Source organism: Stylophora pistillata, chromosome 1 (genome assembly GCF_964205215.1).
Source record: "Stylophora pistillata chromosome 1, jaStyPist1.2, whole genome shotgun sequence".
NCBI classification, from domain to species: domain Eukaryota; kingdom Metazoa; phylum Cnidaria; class Anthozoa; order Scleractinia; family Pocilloporidae; genus Stylophora; species Stylophora pistillata.
Window position 1 is genome coordinate 14886094 of NC_142519.1, and position 18142 is coordinate 14904235.

General features: G+C 40.7%; 2 protein-coding genes across 3 annotated transcripts in view; one reads left to right on the forward strand and one right to left on the reverse strand.

The window, feature by feature from the left end:
• Nucleotides 1-726: 726 nt before the first annotated feature.
• LOC111324332 (uncharacterized) lies at nt 727-16153 on the forward strand. Its single transcript, XM_088739758.1, has 11 exons — nt 727-1202; nt 2597-2651; nt 4686-4758; nt 5998-6345; nt 8651-8779; nt 8946-9080; nt 9421-9552; nt 9959-10081; nt 10472-10585; nt 11221-11452; nt 11925-16153. The coding sequence occupies exons 1-11, from the start codon at nt 1184-1186 to the stop codon at nt 15245-15247; spliced, it is 4683 nt and encodes a 1560-aa protein (XP_088595884.1). The 5' UTR covers nt 727-1183; the 3' UTR covers nt 15248-16153.
• A 594-nt stretch (nt 16154-16747) lies between these two features.
• Nucleotides 16748-18142, reverse strand: part of LOC111324331 (ectopic P granules protein 5 homolog) — a 43558-nt gene continuing 42163 nt past the window's right edge. For both annotated transcript variants that reach the window (XM_088739750.1, XM_088739749.1), the window contains exon 56: nt 16748-17886. In XM_088739750.1, the coding sequence (XP_088595876.1) occupies nt 17632-17886 (255 nt within the window). In that variant the 3' untranslated portion in view covers nt 16748-17631. The remainder of the gene's footprint in view (nt 17887-18142) is intronic.

Below are 18142 nucleotides of genomic sequence, written 5' to 3' on the forward strand. Positions count from 1 at the left end.
CGGCGGGCTTACTGGTCATAACTCGGGTTGAACTCGTGTAAGAGTGACAACTGCGTTACAGCGAGAGAACAAGATGCTCTGTAGTTGAAATAATGGTCAATGTCGTTGGCACAGCGATCCCATATCTTCCGTTATTAGGGGCATTCCACAATATTTCCTCAACACCAATTGCTCGAATTGGTGGTTGGGGGCGCTTATTTGAAAGGGATATATACTTTTTTTACTTGCAGCCTTCTACCTCAATCTGACTTTGTCTTACTCCACCGATCGAAGTCCCCATAATCCTACTAAGCCAAGTAAAGTCTGTGGTACCATTTAAAATCGCTAACTTCAAGCTTTCCCTTGCCAGATATTTATCAGCTCCACGCATCAAGTGCGGTGGTATTTATAAATGATAATATACCGAGATACATCAAGTTTCACAGCATGTATTGCACGCTTTGTGCAGGGGACAGTTTGTCATTGCGCAGTAGGCAAAAATCAGTTGCGCGCATTGTCGTTAATTTTGATGTTTCCCTTCGCTTGCTCACCGACGGAGGAAGTCAACTATAAATTGCGTATGTAGTAAGAGCATGGATGAAAAAACAAAATTCTAACATCGTTTCGAAGGCCTTTGGCCCTTTTGAAAGTTTCTTAGTTTTCTAAGTTTCTTTTTACCGAGATATGTCGGCGGGGATTGAGCTCTAGTGACTTGCTTTCAGCTCCTTTAAATAAGGGCCCACTATGCCCCTAGACGCTCTATTCAGAAAAGATGTCGGCAACTTTGTTGTTGTTTGAAGGCTTCATGCGAGAGTATTTTGAATGAAATGCCGAAACCTCTCGTGCTGATGAATCACAAATCTAGTTTTGGTTGTCTGTCATAATCACTGCCCTTCTGTTGGATTTATTTCGTCTGTGAATGTCCAGTGTTTCGTGTTGTCGTACACGTTCCCTTACGATTCGTTGTCGGTGTGCTTTTTCGGAAGTGTAGGAGGTTTATCGGACAATTTTTGACTCTCTTGTGCCTGCCGACAATATAAACGTCGACATATTCTTTTTGTGCGACAGCTCTGAGAAAACCACTATGCTTAAACCTCTCATGAAGCGCTCTGGAAACCATTTTCAGCACTGAGTGTAAAAACAGTGGGAACGATTCAGCGACTACAAGGAGATAAGTTTGGCAGCAAAGCGTTTTGTACGTGATATGGAAGTAGATGACATAGGTGAGTCTATAAGGTAATGTATTCAGTCAATAGATGTTGTGGTAATCGTCTTTTCACTTATGGTAACATTGCAGGAAGTTTTCTCGATCGTTCTTGGAGTAAGTACCGATGTGGAATTGATGGTCGCGCGCGTCGAAGATATATGAACGATCGCAATGTGATCATGTATCCGCAATTTTTTGCAGTCAACGAGTTTCGCAGATGGTTATTTGAACTTGTATATCTGCCTAAATTGTCTTCGTCGTTCTGGATATTTTTCCTTTGAAAGGAAATTACCACGGGGTTTCAAGTTTCGACGCATTGTATTTGATTTAGAAAACCTTGATGTTTCTATATACGCCTTATGTTTCATCGATCATGTTTGCCTCAACCTCTGGAATTTTGACGAATTTTCCTAAACGTGCGTGGTCTGTCTTGACTCAAGCAAGACAATTACTTGTCAGACGAGCACCATTCTGTTACTGCAACCTTTTTCATGTTGGCCCATTGGGATTGCATGCCCCCAGCCCTTATGAATGTTTACTGTTTAAAGTTCCTAACTTCTTTTCAAACGATAGCTAGTCATTCCAAAAAAAAAAAAAAAACATTTAGAACTATAAAGATCTGTATAATATATTATATCGGTTATTGATACTGTAGTCAATCAGAATAATTTCAGGATTACTTTGAAGGAGACTGTTTTTTTTTTTTTTGTTGAATTATTATTAGTGAAGACCAATTAAGGTGTTTTTTTTTTTTAATTAAGATATGAAATTAAGCACAAACTTTCCATCAATGTTCTATTTAAGAGATCAATAATCAGTCTGTTGTGCCAGTCTGATTGTACTTTATTAGGAGGTACAGATTACCACAAAATCCTAAAAGTAGCTACCTCTAAAAAGTAGGGAATACTGATGTGTGAGCAAAAGTAGTTGCCTCTGGAACAGTATGCAATGACCTTGCAAAAGTAGTGACCTTAACAGCCATTTTCCTTGCCAACCGAGAAACAAGATAACACCTGATAATCCAGATAACACTTGTAACATGATCTTTCCTCTTCCATGCACCCATTTGCTGGAGGCACTTAATGAAGCAGACTGTAATCACCATTTATTCTTGATTAAGAATGTGTGTTTTGGATAGCTATATAGAGCTGGCTTGCTAAATCAGTAGTCAGCACTGTTATGATTACAGTAGCAAGGTGGGAGTAGAAGGTTTTGTAAAGTTAGTTGCTTGCAAGAGTAACCACATCTCCTTAAATTCATTTACCTCCTCTCTCTATTTCTTTGGTTTGTTCCCACTTTTTAAACTTCTAATCAAAACACACAACAGGCTCTGTTTCCAAGCAGTGCTGTCTCTCCTTGAATGGAAATAAGGCTGTATTCATTAACCTAGTGTGTTCTCTTTTTTCCTAGATGAGACATTCTTTGATAGAAATATTGATGAGATTGATGTGAGAGAAACTCCACAGTAAGTAGATTTGGTTTTCACATGTACTCCATGTACAATCATGGTAATGTTATGTTATGTATGTATTATGTTGGTCCATCCTAAGTACATGTTTTGTTAAGCACATTTTAACATTGTGTAGAATTGGCAGGATAGATATACAGTGTATTGCTCTTATTAACATTTTATTCTTACAGTTAAATAAAATATATGAACTTCATATATTCATTGTATCAGTTGTTATGTTATAACTGAAACCAACATGTTATTTTGTGTCAAGAGTGTCTCTCAAAAAAATGGCTCCCATACAGTCTATTGAATATTAATGGTTGGTTGGTACATATTTGATGATAAATTCATTTATATGTAGTCACTTGCTAAAGGTAACCCTTTTACTCATGGGAGTTACCATTAAACATTTTCTTCAAGTATTATCATCATACCGAAAAGCTAAAAGGTGATCAGAATAAAGAAAAAGAGAACTTACATACATACATATGTTAATTGACCACTTCCCATGAGGGCTTTTCAGGGCCAATTCCCACCCAGCAGCCACCCCAAGGGAGGACATCCATTGCACAGTTATCTCGTGCATGGGAAATTAACGTCTCCTACCCTGAACCCTGCCGGAGACAGGACCTCCATTTATTCGTCCCTATCCAAGAAGACTAGAGTATCTAACCATTTCTTGATATAGAAAGGTAGCATATTCTTTTCACTTGTTTTAAGACCTTGAGTGTTGGTCCGGCCGGGGCTCGAATCCCCAACCTCCCGCACAACAATCCAGTGCTCTATCCAATGAACTTCATAATTATATGGCTTATTTGAAAACCAAATTCTATAATAAGTCTGTTTACGAGCCAGTGGCCCATCAGGCCGGCGCTTAACTCCGGTTTCTGTAGCATGAAGCGACTAGGAGTATTTCTACTCCCCCCTGGATGGAATGCTAGTCCATCACAGGGTTACCCCCAGGGGTTTCAAAATGTTTTGAAGTAGGCGGCCGACTCTGGAAAAGTAGGCGGCTGTGATAACTCTGAGATTGTTTGTCACGAGCAGACTGTTATGACCAGAGTAGCCGGCGACATACAATCAAGTAGCCAGCGGAACTCTAGTGGTCGCTGGCTTGTTTTGAAACCACTGTTACCCCCCAGCATGAAATTTGCCAGTACCTATTTAAACACCTGGGTGAAGAGAGGCACTGTGAGAGTAAAGTGTCTTCCCTTAGAACAGAACACAATGTCCCCGGCTGGGGCTCAAACCTGGACCACTCGATCCGGAGTTGAGCGCACCAACCATGAGGCCACTGTGCCTCCACAAAAGTTCTATAATAGTGGTTATCAAACGTTTGAGCTAACCGCCCCCGGTTAGCTCAATGGATAGAGCGCTGGACTGTTGTGCGGGAGGTCGAGGGTTCAAGCCCCGGCTGGACCAACACTCGGGGTCTTAAAATAATTGAGAAGAATTTGTTGCCTTTCTATAACATCAAGAAATGGTTAGATATTCTAGTCTTCTTGGATAGGGACGAATAAATGGAGGTCCTGTGTCCTGCAGGGTTGGGGTAGGAGACGTTAATTTCCCACACATGAGATTACTGTGTGATGGATGTCCTCCCTTGGGGTGGGATGGATGGGTTTATTGGGTCTGCAGTAATTGGGGCAAGCTGTTGCAGTGTCCCTGCTGGTTGGCGAAGTGATTAAATTAAATTAAATTAAATGTTTCTGAAATGCAGCTTTCAATGATACTTTATTGAAAACTCATAAAACATCCAGAAAAGGGTCTGGAGCAGTTTTTTTTTTTTAATGCGAAAGAGTTTGCTCCTTAATTAGGTTCTTAACCCTTTAACTCCCAGAAGTGACTGACACGTAACTTCTCCCTATGATATCCATATGTCAGTCAGCAAACAGGTAGTTGTTGTCTTGATCTAACACCAAATTCTCATGACTAAGTTACAAGGAAATTTGTAGCAGTTAGAGGGGAGAATTAACAACCAGATCTCAAGAGCTAGGGTTTTAATACTAAATCTTGATTTCTGTGCTCCTTTTTTTTCTTTTAAAGGTGGGAACTTTCAGAAGAAGAAGAATCAGGAGGAAGTGATGTGGAGACACTGGTGAATCAACAACAGACTGCAGTAAGTATTTAGATTTGTGACAGCAACTTTTACCTCTAACTTTGACATGGAATAAGAGCATAGCTTAGTACTGGGAGGTTGAGATAGTTCTTGAAATTTATACTGATATGAGATGCAGTCGAGGATTTGTATAACTTTGGAGAATTTTGTAACCTTCCTAATAATATATATGAAAAAATTTCTCAGTTCTGATTGGTTAAGATGAATGCAGTTTTCAGTTAATTCAGTGCAGAAGAAAGTTAATTCAGTGCAGAAGAGAGTTAATTCAGTGCAGAAGAGAGTTAATTCAGTGCAGAAGGGAGTTAATTCAGTGCAGAACAGAGTTAATTCAGTGCAGAAGAGAGTTAATTCAGTGCAAAGAAAGAAACAAACCAGACATTCTGATTGGTCAGAATGATTGGTCAGTGTCAATGTCAAGGTCAATGTCAAGGTCAATGTCACTTGCAGGGTTTGAATAAATTATTTTTGCACGTGATGCACGCACTTTTCTTCTGCATAGTTATGAGAAGCTACCTCATATTTTTTCATGTATATTATTAATAGATAATCACATGATTTTCTCGTGCAATTTGGAATAAATAGGCACTTGTAAATTTTTTCAAAGACCACAAATTGCACTCGCCCTACGGGCTCATGCAATTTTGTTAGTCTTTGAAAAAATTTACCCGTGCTTATTTATTCCAAATTGCACTCGAAATCATGTGATTACCTATACAAATGCTATAGGACCGTCCCCTACTTCCTGTGAATTTTTCGTTTTTAAAGCATCAATTGAATTTGCCTTTTCTCATCCAAGCACACCTACCTCTGTCAATGATAATGTTCAAAATGCCTGATTTATTTTATGAAACTAATGACAGTCACATTCACTGCACTGTATGCTGACCTATTCAGGTGTTTATATGCATCGTCGTCTTTGCAGCTTCGCAAAGCTGAATCAGTTACTTGTATGTGTACCTTAGGCAGTGCATATTGCCAATGATACAGAGCTGTGAGATGTGATTTGCTGTTTGGCTGGAAATAACTCTCCTTTCCATTGAACAATTTTTTCACCCAGCCTGAAAAATCTATAATTTTCTAAAGCTGACACTGATTAAAGTCACTCTGACAACCCTAAAATGTTCATGTAAAGAAGTGCTACTAACAGTCCTAACTTGTACTTGGTAATGTAAATGATATACCTTTATCTCATTTCTGTTTTTGTTTTTCAACAAAGTATTATTTCTCTAACACTTATAGAAGAAAAAAGTGAGACACCAGGTACCACGACAAGATATGGCCCAAAGTAAAATTTCTACCTTGCCACCCACATCTAATCCAGGGAGAAACCCACCTCTGAAACAAAATGGGTCCATCCCAAGTGTAACACTGAATCAAAGCCCTGCTATGAAAAGAAACACTGATAGTCCAGGTACTAGTGGAAAAATACCCACTTTGCCTATGAATCCAAGTGTGGGAAAGAATGGTCAGGTGACAGTGTCAGAGAAACAAACCATGTCTCCAAGCTTGTACCGACATCCTCTGAATAAAGAAAAGATTGATGCAATGGTGAAGGCTGCATACAAAGGCAAAAGTGATTCTGTTAAGGTAGGCAGGCTTTCTTGTATCTGCTAGATTTATGTATCTAAGAACACACCACAGGGCTGCAAATAACAGCTGGTCAACAGACAATGTCCGGTCAAAATTGGGTACTGACCGGACAAATCCTTGGTTTGCCGGACATCTTGTCCAGTCCTTTACCGACTCGTTCAAAGAAATTTTAATTTTTAACTGTTTGATAATCACAAGGGACACAGTCATGTTTCCAAAAGGAAAAAAAAACCAATATAAAAGTAGACAAATTAGTGGTCGAGAAATTCCCGGCAGTCGCAAATTTCTGCGATGTCATAAAGTCCTGTCGCGACCGCAAATCATCATGTCTTCTGTTATTTTATTTACTTTATTTAAGTGTTCCCAGTGAGTAGAGGGTTTTACCTTTGGCTAGATACCATCATTTACTCTTAAATAAAGTGATTGATTGTTTGATTGATTGAATGATCGGAAAGCACCCTTACAAAGAAAATCGTGCTGCATCGAGAATACTACAAGTAGCATTTGTTGCAAAGTGCAAAAAGCGAGCAAAAGGCCCAAAACCTGGAGAATCCTACCACTCTTTTACTCTAACAAAAATTCACAACTGTAACTTTAAAAAAAAGGGCTCTGAGTGTAATATTTAATTATAAGTGATTTTGCCAGATGTAAAGTAAAATGGACAATTGTGGTTGTATCTTGCGTAACCGTTCCACGTACACAATGTTAGGCTGCTTCTGCAGTAAAGAGTAGTAAAATTATTGACTTGTAATTTTTATTGCCAGACCGACTTGGATTCAGTTGTTTTTTAGTTATAAAAGGATTATTGTGCAATTTGGGTTCACTATCACAAGAGTTCCGACTGTTAAAATTTGACCGGCCAAAAACGGGTAGCGTCCTAGCAAAAGCATGTTTGACCAGACAACCTGACCGGTGACTGCCCATTAGTTATTTGCAGCCTTGCACCAGAAATACCAAATCTTAGCTTTATGTAGTGAACCAAAAAAGATATTAGACAGGAGGCAAAACATTGAAAATTAGATCTTCGGGATGTGAATATTATTAAATGAACTAGAGTCATTTTACAATGAAAAACTGCGATAAAATATTATAAAGCATGACACGACGTTTCGACGTTTCCAGAACGTCATTATCAAGTAAACTAAAATAATAAAATCGAGTATATATATAATGAAGCGGTGAATAAATTACAAAACGTTAAAAGTTAAACAAAGAGTTTAGCCCTAATGGAATCGCTCTGGGTGTTTAAATTGGGCCTTATTGTTCTTATGTACAACATTTCATAAACAAGACAATCCCATTTCGTGCCGCATTTTTTAAGCATTCTAAACTGGCTCTCATTGAGTAAGTCAATGTTCCCTCTCAGGTGGCGACCAATGGCAGAGTATCGATGATCAGCAATGCGTTGAAACAGATGGCGCGTCGTATATCCGACGTAATTTGAATCACACAAATCACATTTAAAACAGTAAACAACACTATGCTGATTTAAGATGCGTGGCTTGATTTCTTTAAGCTTTAGGTCCTGCTCAAGTTTCTTACTGGTGTAGACTGGTTGTACAAAAAATGCGGCACGAAATGGGATTGTCTTGTTTATGAAATGTTGTACATAAGAACAATAAGGCCCAATTTAAACACCCAGAGCGATTCCATTAGGGCTAAACTCTTTGTTTAACTTTTAACGTTTTGTAATTTATTCACCGCTTCATTATATATATACTCGATTTTATTATTTTAGTTTACTTGATAATGACGTTCTGGAAACGTCGAAACGTCGTGTCATGCTTTATAATATTTTATCGCAGTTTTTCATTGTCAAATGTTTTACCAAATCTTTGCTTATTAGAGTCATTTTAATTTAATTTATTCCATTTTCTTTACATTAATTGCAGTGGGGAAGGACTAGAAGGAAACATATGAACCATTCGAGCTAGTCCACCTTCCCACCCATCCCATCCCAGGGGAGGACATCCATCACACAGTAATCTCGTGTGTGGGAAATTAACATCTCCTACCCCAGCCCTGCAGGAGACGGGACCTCCATTTATTCGTCCCTATCCGAGAAGACTAGAATGTCTAACCATTTCTTGATGTTATAGAAAGGTAGCAAATTCTTCTCAATTATTTTAAGACCATGAGTGTTGGTCCAGCCGGGGCTCGAACCCTCGACCTCCCGCACAACAGTCCAGTGCACTATCCATTGGGCTAACTGGGCGGCGGTTATTGTATTGGACATTTGATATTCAGCCCAACCATTGCTTCACTGCAGAGCTAAGAATGATTTTTTTTCTCTTGTCCATAGGATTTTGGAGCTGGTGACAGAGTAAATAAATCAGTTCAGGCAAGTAAGAGTCAATCTGTAAGAAACAGAGATAAAAAAGAAACTCTTGATGCTCATATGTGGGATGAAGACGATGTGGATTCAGTAAAGGTAATTTAGTCAAATGTTAACTGATAAGTTTACATAAACATGTTTGTGTTTATATCAAAGAAATGCAGTGGAATTTAATTTTATTTGGGAAAAATGTTATTACTTTAGAAGTATTGTTGCATTTTTAACTGATCAAGATATTGAAACCACTTGATTTATTTTGTAGGATTTTACAGGAAATGATCGCCAGAAAGAAGCAAAGTACATGGAGCGGACAGATGAGGCAATTTATCAGCGAGCTGCCGAAGAACACATTAGGAGACCACCTCTTTGGCATGATGATGAGGTGGATTCTGTCAGGGTAGGTTCTTGTATGATGTATCAATATAGTCCTTCTAATGCATGGGGTAAATTTAAAAATCCATGGTGGCAGATATGCAACAGTAACTGTTGCTCTTCTGTATTCATTGTTATCATTGCTGTTTGTAATGTGGTTTTTTCTCAGTCTCCTTCGTTTTCAGTTCCCCAATCATGGTGAAGCTCCTGTGAGGAAAATTAAAAACTCCATCATCAATTTAGAGAATACATTCATTTTAACATGTCTTTTCAGAACTTGATGTCTATTTTATCAGCATTATTACCAACACATTACTTGTAAGCCCAGAAGAACATTCTTCTAATTTTGAAATATTATGCTTCAGGATTTCAGCCGGGTGTCTGGAAAACAAGAACCCCCATCAGGTTTAGCTAGTCAACAACTAAGTAGGCTTCCTTCAGATGAGCACATATGTCTCTCTCCCCCCTGGAATGAAGAAGATGATGGGCCTGTCAGGGTGGGTACATTGAATTTACAATACAATCCCAACACTTGTCTACATGGGACTTGTACAATTTGGATGGTCCTATACATGTATGTGCATGTTTGAGTAGCTGTGCATCACTAATGAGTTTTGAAGTTTGAAACATTGATTGATTAAGGGTTAATAGAGCCAAAACATGCTTAGTTTGTCTGGAAAAAAACTTAACCTTAAGGCTAACTTCTCACTTGTGTAATTCTAAACTTCCAATTTATACTCCTAATCGTGTTTCATCTTTGTTCCAAAATTAATATTGTTAGTGGTGACCTGCGTTTGGTTCAAGTAGTTTAGGAAAACCATTGATTTGTGATTGACTTTGTACATAAGTGTTTTGTGTAATAAGTTGAACATAACATGGAGTCTAAATCTTTGTGTTCTGTAGCCATTTGTAACTGAAGAACCAGTTGCAAAGAACTTTAGCATCAATAACATGGTGATGGAGGAACGTATGAGACAAGGACAGCCTCCCCCCTGGCATGAGGAAGATGAGAGAGATTCTACCAAGGTAGTCACTTCACTCCATGAGCAAATTTATTTAGATTGTTGATTGAATGATCAACTCTTTTATTGCTTGTAGAGTTAGACATGTGTCAATTATCAAGAACATTTTTCTTTTTTGCCTGGTGTCATTTCCTAGTTTTGTTCTTTAGTTATTTTGGGTGTGTTTTTTTCTTTAATTTAGTATGCTACACAGAACAAATTTTTTTGTTATCACTTTGATATTTATGCACATGCCTTCTAACTGTTTCATTCTCTGGTTTGTTGATTGTGACTTAATTGACGTATGCTAATAAGTTGCTTGCGTGCAGAGAGAGCTAGCAGCCCCTATGAATTTAACTTGACGTAAGGAAACCTTGTTTGTGGTTAATTTTTTTTTTCTTTTTATCTGTTGTAGGACTTTGCTGCCCAGTATCGTAAAACAAGATCCATGGAAAATTCGCGCCGTCCTTCCGAAGAAAACATTTATCTGACTCCACCCTGGATGGAGGATGATCGTCAGTCTTGTGGGGCGAGTGCTGTTAAATTTTTCACTTAGTAATGAGTCGGTCTTTGATCGACATCTCATATGAAATTGCTCTTTAAGTGCTAGCCTCTCACACCTGTTGCCATGATCTCTGATTTGCAAACTTAACAGTTCAGTTCATCCTTTTGAACCCATTTTATGATTCATCAAGGCACTTTAATTGTATAAGATTTGCAATAGTGTCGGTAGTATTTTATAACTGGTTCTGCTTTTTGCTGTCGTGAAGTTGCGTGTTAAGCGCCTTGTTCTTTGCTATTGTTTTGCGTGCGAGGATAAAATCGTTTCTACGAAACTGTGGATTGAGATCTTCGGAAAGTTCTTCGAGCGTTTCGAGCCTCGAACCTCCATTCTTAATCCTCGAAGGTTTCGAGGATCGAGGCCGTCAACTTGCTTTTGAGTGGTACTATAAGTGATTTCAAGTTGGTTCAACGTTAACTTTTTTGTTTTTAAAAAGCATTACGAGTGAAGTGAAGTATTAAACCAACAATTAGTGTGGGCCAAAATATGTGAACGCATTTTCCCCTCAACCACCTGGAAGGAGCTACTGCCCAACGTAGTGAAAGACGGTATATACAATGTTCCAGCGTATTTATGTAATGCTGTGAATAAAAATCACACAGGGTCGGACTGGATCAGATCATTCTTCAAACCGATCGTACAGAATGACCCTGGAAGAACAGCGAGCTATCGAAGAGGAGGTCAGAAGTACAGGCATCGCAGAGGCTAGCGATAAAGTGCAAGTTCTCCGCCAAGAAAAAGCCGCCGAGAAAACTGTTGAAGGAGTCGGACCACCTGTTCCAGGAGACAGTGGATTTTGTAGCGAGCAGGACCAGCATGCGCAGCAAGGACAAGGTACGCAGACGCTTTACTTTTTTTCCTCTTTGTTACCTGGAAGAAAAGAGACCAATCTCTTTGTCTTTTCCTGAGGGCAACCACTTTGAAATTATTTTATCTTTTAAATCAGTGGTGTCGGTGCTTTGCAATGTCAAGCAGGTGGGTGGTGAAAATAAAAAAATGGATATATCAAATCGGAGAAATTTTTATATTTGGTCGCGTTATCAGATTTTTAAGCCACTTAATCAGCTTTGTTAACATTTATCCGCTGGATAGTGATTTATCCGCCCTTTGAGCAACTGGGCCCTAAACAACTAAATTTAACCATTAAACAAATGCAAGTCCTCTGATATCGAGTGAATAGGAGAACCATCGTCGGAATAAAAGAATCAAATGTCCACTGTAAAAGCTTGTTTGGATGCATCAGTTATGCACTGTAAAAAATTGCCAGTGTTGTTTTGCTGCACTTGTCTGACTTGTTCCTCCACAGGACTCCCAGCTGAGGGTATGACTAGTGAAGCTATGTTACAAGAAGATCCACTTATTACCAAAGACGTCGTCATCGTGGAGCCCCCATCGGAAAAACAAACTGCTACTCAAAACCAGGCCTCTAGTAAAGTTATGGCGGATACTTTTAAGCCTGTTGCTTTGAATCCAGCTGACGACAGCCGGCCAGTCAATCAACCGTTACCTAGCAACAGGGACAGGCCGAGCAGATGCGCTGGTCCACGAGAAATGAGAAGTGATCAAAATGAGAGAAATCATAGCGGCGTCGAAGGAGGAAACCATAATCGGGGACTCGCCAGAAGCATTAGTCAGTCGAGTCTGGAAGCCATGTGTTATTCACCGCATGACGCTTTGGACGGTATGGAGACGTCCAGCCTGGTCAGTTTCGCCAGCACCGCAGCCACTCATCACGACCTTGACACACGAATCGACATGGTACAGTCGCTGTTGTCTATGCTAGGAACACATGACAAAGATGACATGTCACGGACTCTGTTGGCGATGTCAAACAGCAAGGACAGTTGCGCAGCCATGAGGCAATCAGGTTGTTTGCCCCTTCTTATTGATTTGCTCCACGGCAAAGACTTAACGGACAAAAATGCTCGCCGTGAGGCCCGCGCGCGTGCTGGACTCGCTTTGCATAATATTGTCTATTCCAACGTGGAAGATAGGCGTGGTCGTCGCGAGATACGAGTTCTAAGACTGCTGGAAATCGCACGTGCGCACTGTGATGTTGTGCAGTTTAAAGGCTTTGCAGTACACCCCTGTGCGGAACTGTGGTATCCACCTTTGAGGGAGTATGGGCCAGGTCCGGCTATTGCTGCACTTATGAAACTTTCGTTCGAAGAAGATCACCGCACGGCCATTTGCGAACTCGGTGGCCTTCAAGCTATCGCGGAACTTGTGCAAATTGATCACCAAGTGAATGGACAATGCAAAGACTTCTACAGCATTAGTCTTCGTAAATATGCGGGAATGACTATTACCAATCTTACTTTTGGAAATACGAAGAATAAGAGCTTGTTGTGCGGGATCCCAGGTGCTGTAGACGCCATTATCGCTCAGTTGAACACCGTTGAAGAAGAAGAGATCATCCAAGTTTCTGCGAGTGTACTTAGAAACCTGTCTTGGAGGGCCGACGAATTTTGCCGCAAAACTTTACGCGAAGCGGGTGCAGTGAAAGCGTTGTTAGCTGCGGCCCAATCATTGCAGGGCGAGCCCGCCCTGAGAACGACCCTTAGTGCCTTGTGGAACCTGTCAGCTCATTGCTCGGATAACAAGACAGAGATTTGTGCGACACCAGGCGCCCTGAAGTTCTTCGTCAAATGCCTCAACTACTCCAGTCCATCCGGTAGTATTACTGTGGTAGAGAGCAGCGGAGGAATTTTGAGAAATCTCTCGTCCCACATTGCCGTGCGTCCCGACTATCGTAAGACCCTCAGGGATTGCGGCTGCTTTCAGATTATGCTCACTCAACTACGTTCGCCAAGCCTAAGAGTCGTCAGCAATGTGTGTGGTGCCTTGTGGAACCTGTCGGCTCGATGCGTCGAGGATCAAGAGCTACTCTGGGAGCTCGGTGCTGTGTCTCTGTTCAAGTCGCTTATCAACTCGAAGCACAAAGCCATCGCCCAGGCAGCAGCAGCAGCTCTACGAAACTTGATGGCTGTGAAGCCAGGGAGTTCTACGGATAACGAGTCAACATCCTCCCGTGTAGCCAGACACTACCGTAGTATGCCTGCGAATATGCGATCAGCAGAGGCACAAGCTAGGATTAAAAAGGATCCAGCGAGAGCATTCAACAGTTCATCTAGAACCCAGTCTCCGATACCCCATGGCCAGGCTACCCAGCATCCGCTTTCCACGCGCCAAGCTTCAAAGCAAGATTACGAAGCTTCCTCTCACCCTGCCAGTAATGTCCAGCCAGGCCTGGTTTCTAAGCAATCACACCCTCATTGCCTTGTCTCTAAACAGACAGAAGACTTGAGATCGCAGCCGTTATACTCAGCGGGTCAAGCTGGTATCGTCCCAGTCACAAGGCAAGATGTTGACTCCACGTCACGTGCACAGCAATCTGGGAAAAAGAAAGTTGGATCTTCTACCTCTCTCACTCACTCGAGCTCAAGCTCCAATCATGGCGTTGTCCAGGAAACCGAACCCAGTCCTTCCCTCTTGCGGAGCAGATCAGATGTTGGTCCCAGGGCTCTGGCCGGTAGACAGCGGAGAGCGAAGGCACGAGGCGCTGACGCGAACAGTATGGACAGCGGAGCCTCTCTGGAGGGAAGACATGCAGCAAATTTCAAATGGAACCACAGCAATGATTCACTAGCAAAGTATCGTCGCCAACCTCGCAGAGATGCTTCCTTGAAGCAGAATTACGAACGGCTTGACGTTGATCCCCGACATAGTGGACAAGCTACCGAAAAACGCCAACACTGTCGTTCTTCGAGCGACGGTTGTGCGGTAATTCCGCTGTTGTCTGACTCGTACCCATTACAGGTATCACACAAACCCAAAAGAGACACAGGAAGAGACAAGAGTTCTGGAGGGACGTCTGTGATATCCAAGATCAGAAGTGTTGTACGGAAAAACGTGGAGGGAGGAGGTGGACACTATCAATGGCCAGCACCTCAGCAGGGAGAGACTACCTCCATGATTTCCCCATCTACGGCTCGAAGACTCAACCAGTGGACTGACACATGTCTTGGAGAGAATTACGAGATGACAGAGTTTGGACTGCAGGAGGAGAATCCCGCCAAAATACGTCCGGCGGTGGAGCAGCCCGGTGCTTCGAATCAATTCCTCACAAACGTTGCACATTCTAATCAGAAGCACTCAACACAGAAATTCAAATCGTACCGTGACTCAGAAAGTGACGCTGATACAGAGATTGCTTCCGAAGATGAGCGACACCTGTTTGGTCACCCTCGGAAAGTTTCGAGTTATCCTGAGGTGGAAAATGCTTGGATTCAAAAACCAACATTCGAGGCTCATCCTTCTCGTTCAGCGGATACGGAGAGTGTTGCTTCGTCAACTTGCAGCTGTGATCAAGTGGAGAATGTCTGGATTCGTCGTCCAGACCCCAAAAGCTCTAAAAAAAGTAATTGCGGGAAGTGTAGTCGCAATCGAGCCGTGAAGAATGCGGAAAAAAACATTCCCAAGAAACCGATGGTGAAAAGTAGACGAGATTCGACCGACTCTCCAATATCCAGCCCCAGCTTGCATCGTGTGTTCAAGAGCACGTCAGGACGCGAACAGAAAAAGAATTTGGATCCAAGCAAAAGAGGAGTTAAAGTTACGTCGCTGTGAGAAAAATACTCAATCTCACGGCACGCAGGGGATATAAAGGAAAAATCAAGGAAAAATTCCTTTTAAAGTGATTTAATATGCAGTTCATCATAATGGCAGACTGTAGCTCAGATACCAAATGTCTCTTGAGTGGTTTACGTTATGAAATGTTTTTATTAGCAACCTGTCGCAACATTTTCCATGGTGAGATCTCCCAAAGTTAAACTTTCTTCGTCAAGAATGTCCTTATATTGGTTGTCGATATCTGTTCAACAAGGAGGGGGGTGGGGTGGGAGGATTTCAAAAGATCAAGTTGTGTTAAGAACAAAACCAGTGTAGATATATCTAGTAATTAACGGTAGTATTGTATTGTATACTCTCAAATGATAATATAAGGTCAAGGTTATGTGTACAGAGCACTATGTTCATCGTGACAGTGATTATAATCTCATAAAATTGCCCTAAAGCTGAAATTGGTTTGAAGTTTTGTTCAAGGTACTGTTGGATATAAAGGTTATCGTTAGCCACTACTTTCGTTTGGAAGAGCTAGCAACGTTATCTTACCACGTTTGCATCCTTCAGGTACTAAGTACAACATATTAGAAATCAACGCGGACGTTAAAATGCGGCGAAAAGGTAGAACAGACAGTGAATAGTGGACTTGTCAGGACTGAAGTTTTTTGCTTATTGACCCTTCTCCCCCACTGTAGCTCCTCCAGGCTTCCTTATATAGCACCTTCACCTTGTTGTAAAAGAAAAGTGGATCAAAAGTCATTGTCTTCGGGATCTTCTTAAGGTGTAACAATAGCTTTTAACTTCGTATGCCGTATTTGAAGATTAACATCAGCAAAGTGTTATTTTTGTATTGTTGGAGTTCAACGACCAAAGAGTCGTGAATAATAAAAATTCAATTTATTCATTTTTTAATTTACAGTTTCATTAACTTCATGGAAGTGATCGAATTTCGAGTTGTGGGTGAAATTTTTTCGAAATTTGCTCGTTGTCTCTTGTCATAAGATGCGATAAAAGTGGGAAATTTCGTTAGAGTGCAGAAAGAATAAGACGCGATCACAACTGCATTCTAATCAAACCAACAAAAATTTTACAAGGAGCCAACAAGAGCCCAAGGTTGTTACATGATAGGGGGAAGGCGATCAGTTCTAAATTTGCAACTGAGCAGTTAAAAGACCGGTGCGATTACTTCGCGCAAATCTCAGAGAGTATTAAATAAAACTCATCGCGAATTCAGATGACTTTGGTCAATTGACGACTGCCTTTACCTGAAAAAGCCGACCGAAGTGGTGCTCACCGAACCTGAAAGTTTTTCCCTTCCGTATTTCCCAAAGTATTTTCCTTCAAGAAGTTCTCGAAACTGTGAGTGCGAAGATCCTTAAAATAACCACATGTCGTATTTCTTTCATACAAAATGATTTCATGTCTAAAGTTTCTTTTCAAGAGCGTTTGCAGAATGGCCACAGTTTGAAGTATAACGAAATAATGTAGAAGTAAGCAACCTGCGTATCTTGTGAATATAGAAGGAATTTTATTACCAATCCAAATTGTAGCGGGGCCGGGTCGTTCAAAACACGGTTAGCCTAGCCCGGGGTTAGTGTAAATTTTTAATTGAATTTTAAAGCTTTGGAAAGGGATTTTATTTTGTAATTTTTACTGTTAATTTCAACTTATACTGAGATCTTGGCTTGTTATACGCGTTCCTCTACATGAGACAGCAAAGCCAAAGTTGACTTCTAAACCTAGATGAACGTTAACCACCTTTCGAACAACCCGGCCCAGGTCTATGAAATCACAGTGGAAACTGTCACTTTCCTCTGATGTACATTTAAAGCCAAGATTTCTGCGTTTGTCCGACAAAACTTTTTTAATTACCAAGGTGCATCGAGATTAGGGAAATGGGGAAAGCAGCTAAATTATTATTTCTCTTTTGGCAATTCGGAAAGAAAAGTAGCCAAACATCTTCGGAAAGTCCTCATAAACAGCCAAAAAATGTGCGAAGTCTTTCGGCCATTCAAGCTCTCGAAAAAAAATTACGTCCGTTTTCCGCGTTGCTAAGCAACAAAACGACGGCATGTATTGTATTTGTTTTTAGTCTCTTGGGAGAAAATTATTCTGATGTCATAGGGTGGAACACTTAGGTTTTAAACGTTCTGACTCTACTCGCTCTATCTGCGACTTTTAAATACAAATTACTACCTACTGCCCGCATGGCTTCCCCTGATTCATTACAATGAGGAAATTTCAACTACAAAACATCGTAGGATTATTAACAGAAATTTGCGAATTGTGGTGAATTTTTCCTGCCCATTAATCTTGAGCAGAAAACACTTCTTAGACATCTTTCATATATTGAAATCTATATTGTCTTTTCTCTTAATATCAATAATGATTCAAATATTTGTTTGATCCGCGATGATAGCCAATGCTCTATCGTTCGGAAAAAGTCTACGCACAAGCATGACTACGAACTGTGGTCCTTCCATGAGAGAATTCAGAGGATTAGCAATAAACGAATAAGCTTCCATGATGTGTTCTGCTAGGCTCGCGTACTGTTTGTTAACTCGTAGTGTTTCCAAGTTATTCAGAGCTTGCTCGGCTTCGGCAGTGGAAGAAATGACACGTCCGCCTGGGGCTAACTGCTTTGTCTACAATGAAAGGAAAAAAAAGCAAAATGAGTCGCATTATGGAAGAAGTTCTACTACGTTACACATCAAATTCCAAGATAATTATTTGTGAAACCACAAAGACTACGTTTTTAACGAGTCGAAAGTAATTCAATTTCATAATTGCATTGATTTTATCATTTCGCCTCGTACTGGTGTAGAAACTCGCGTCATCCAATCAGATGTGAAAATAAAGCCAGTAGCGTCCAGGGTCCTATCGTGTTACCGCGCTGGAAAT

Bases quoted from the DNA above. Each gene is read 5' to 3' on its own strand.
- LOC111324332 (XM_088739758.1), top strand. The intron at 10,586-11,220 runs GCGAGTGCTGTT...AAAATCACACAG, and splicing joins ATGATCGTCAGTCTTGTGGG to GGTCGGACTGGATCAGATCA. The intron at 11,453-11,924 runs GTACGCAGACGC...GTTCCTCCACAG, and splicing joins GCATGCGCAGCAAGGACAAG to GACTCCCAGCTGAGGGTATG.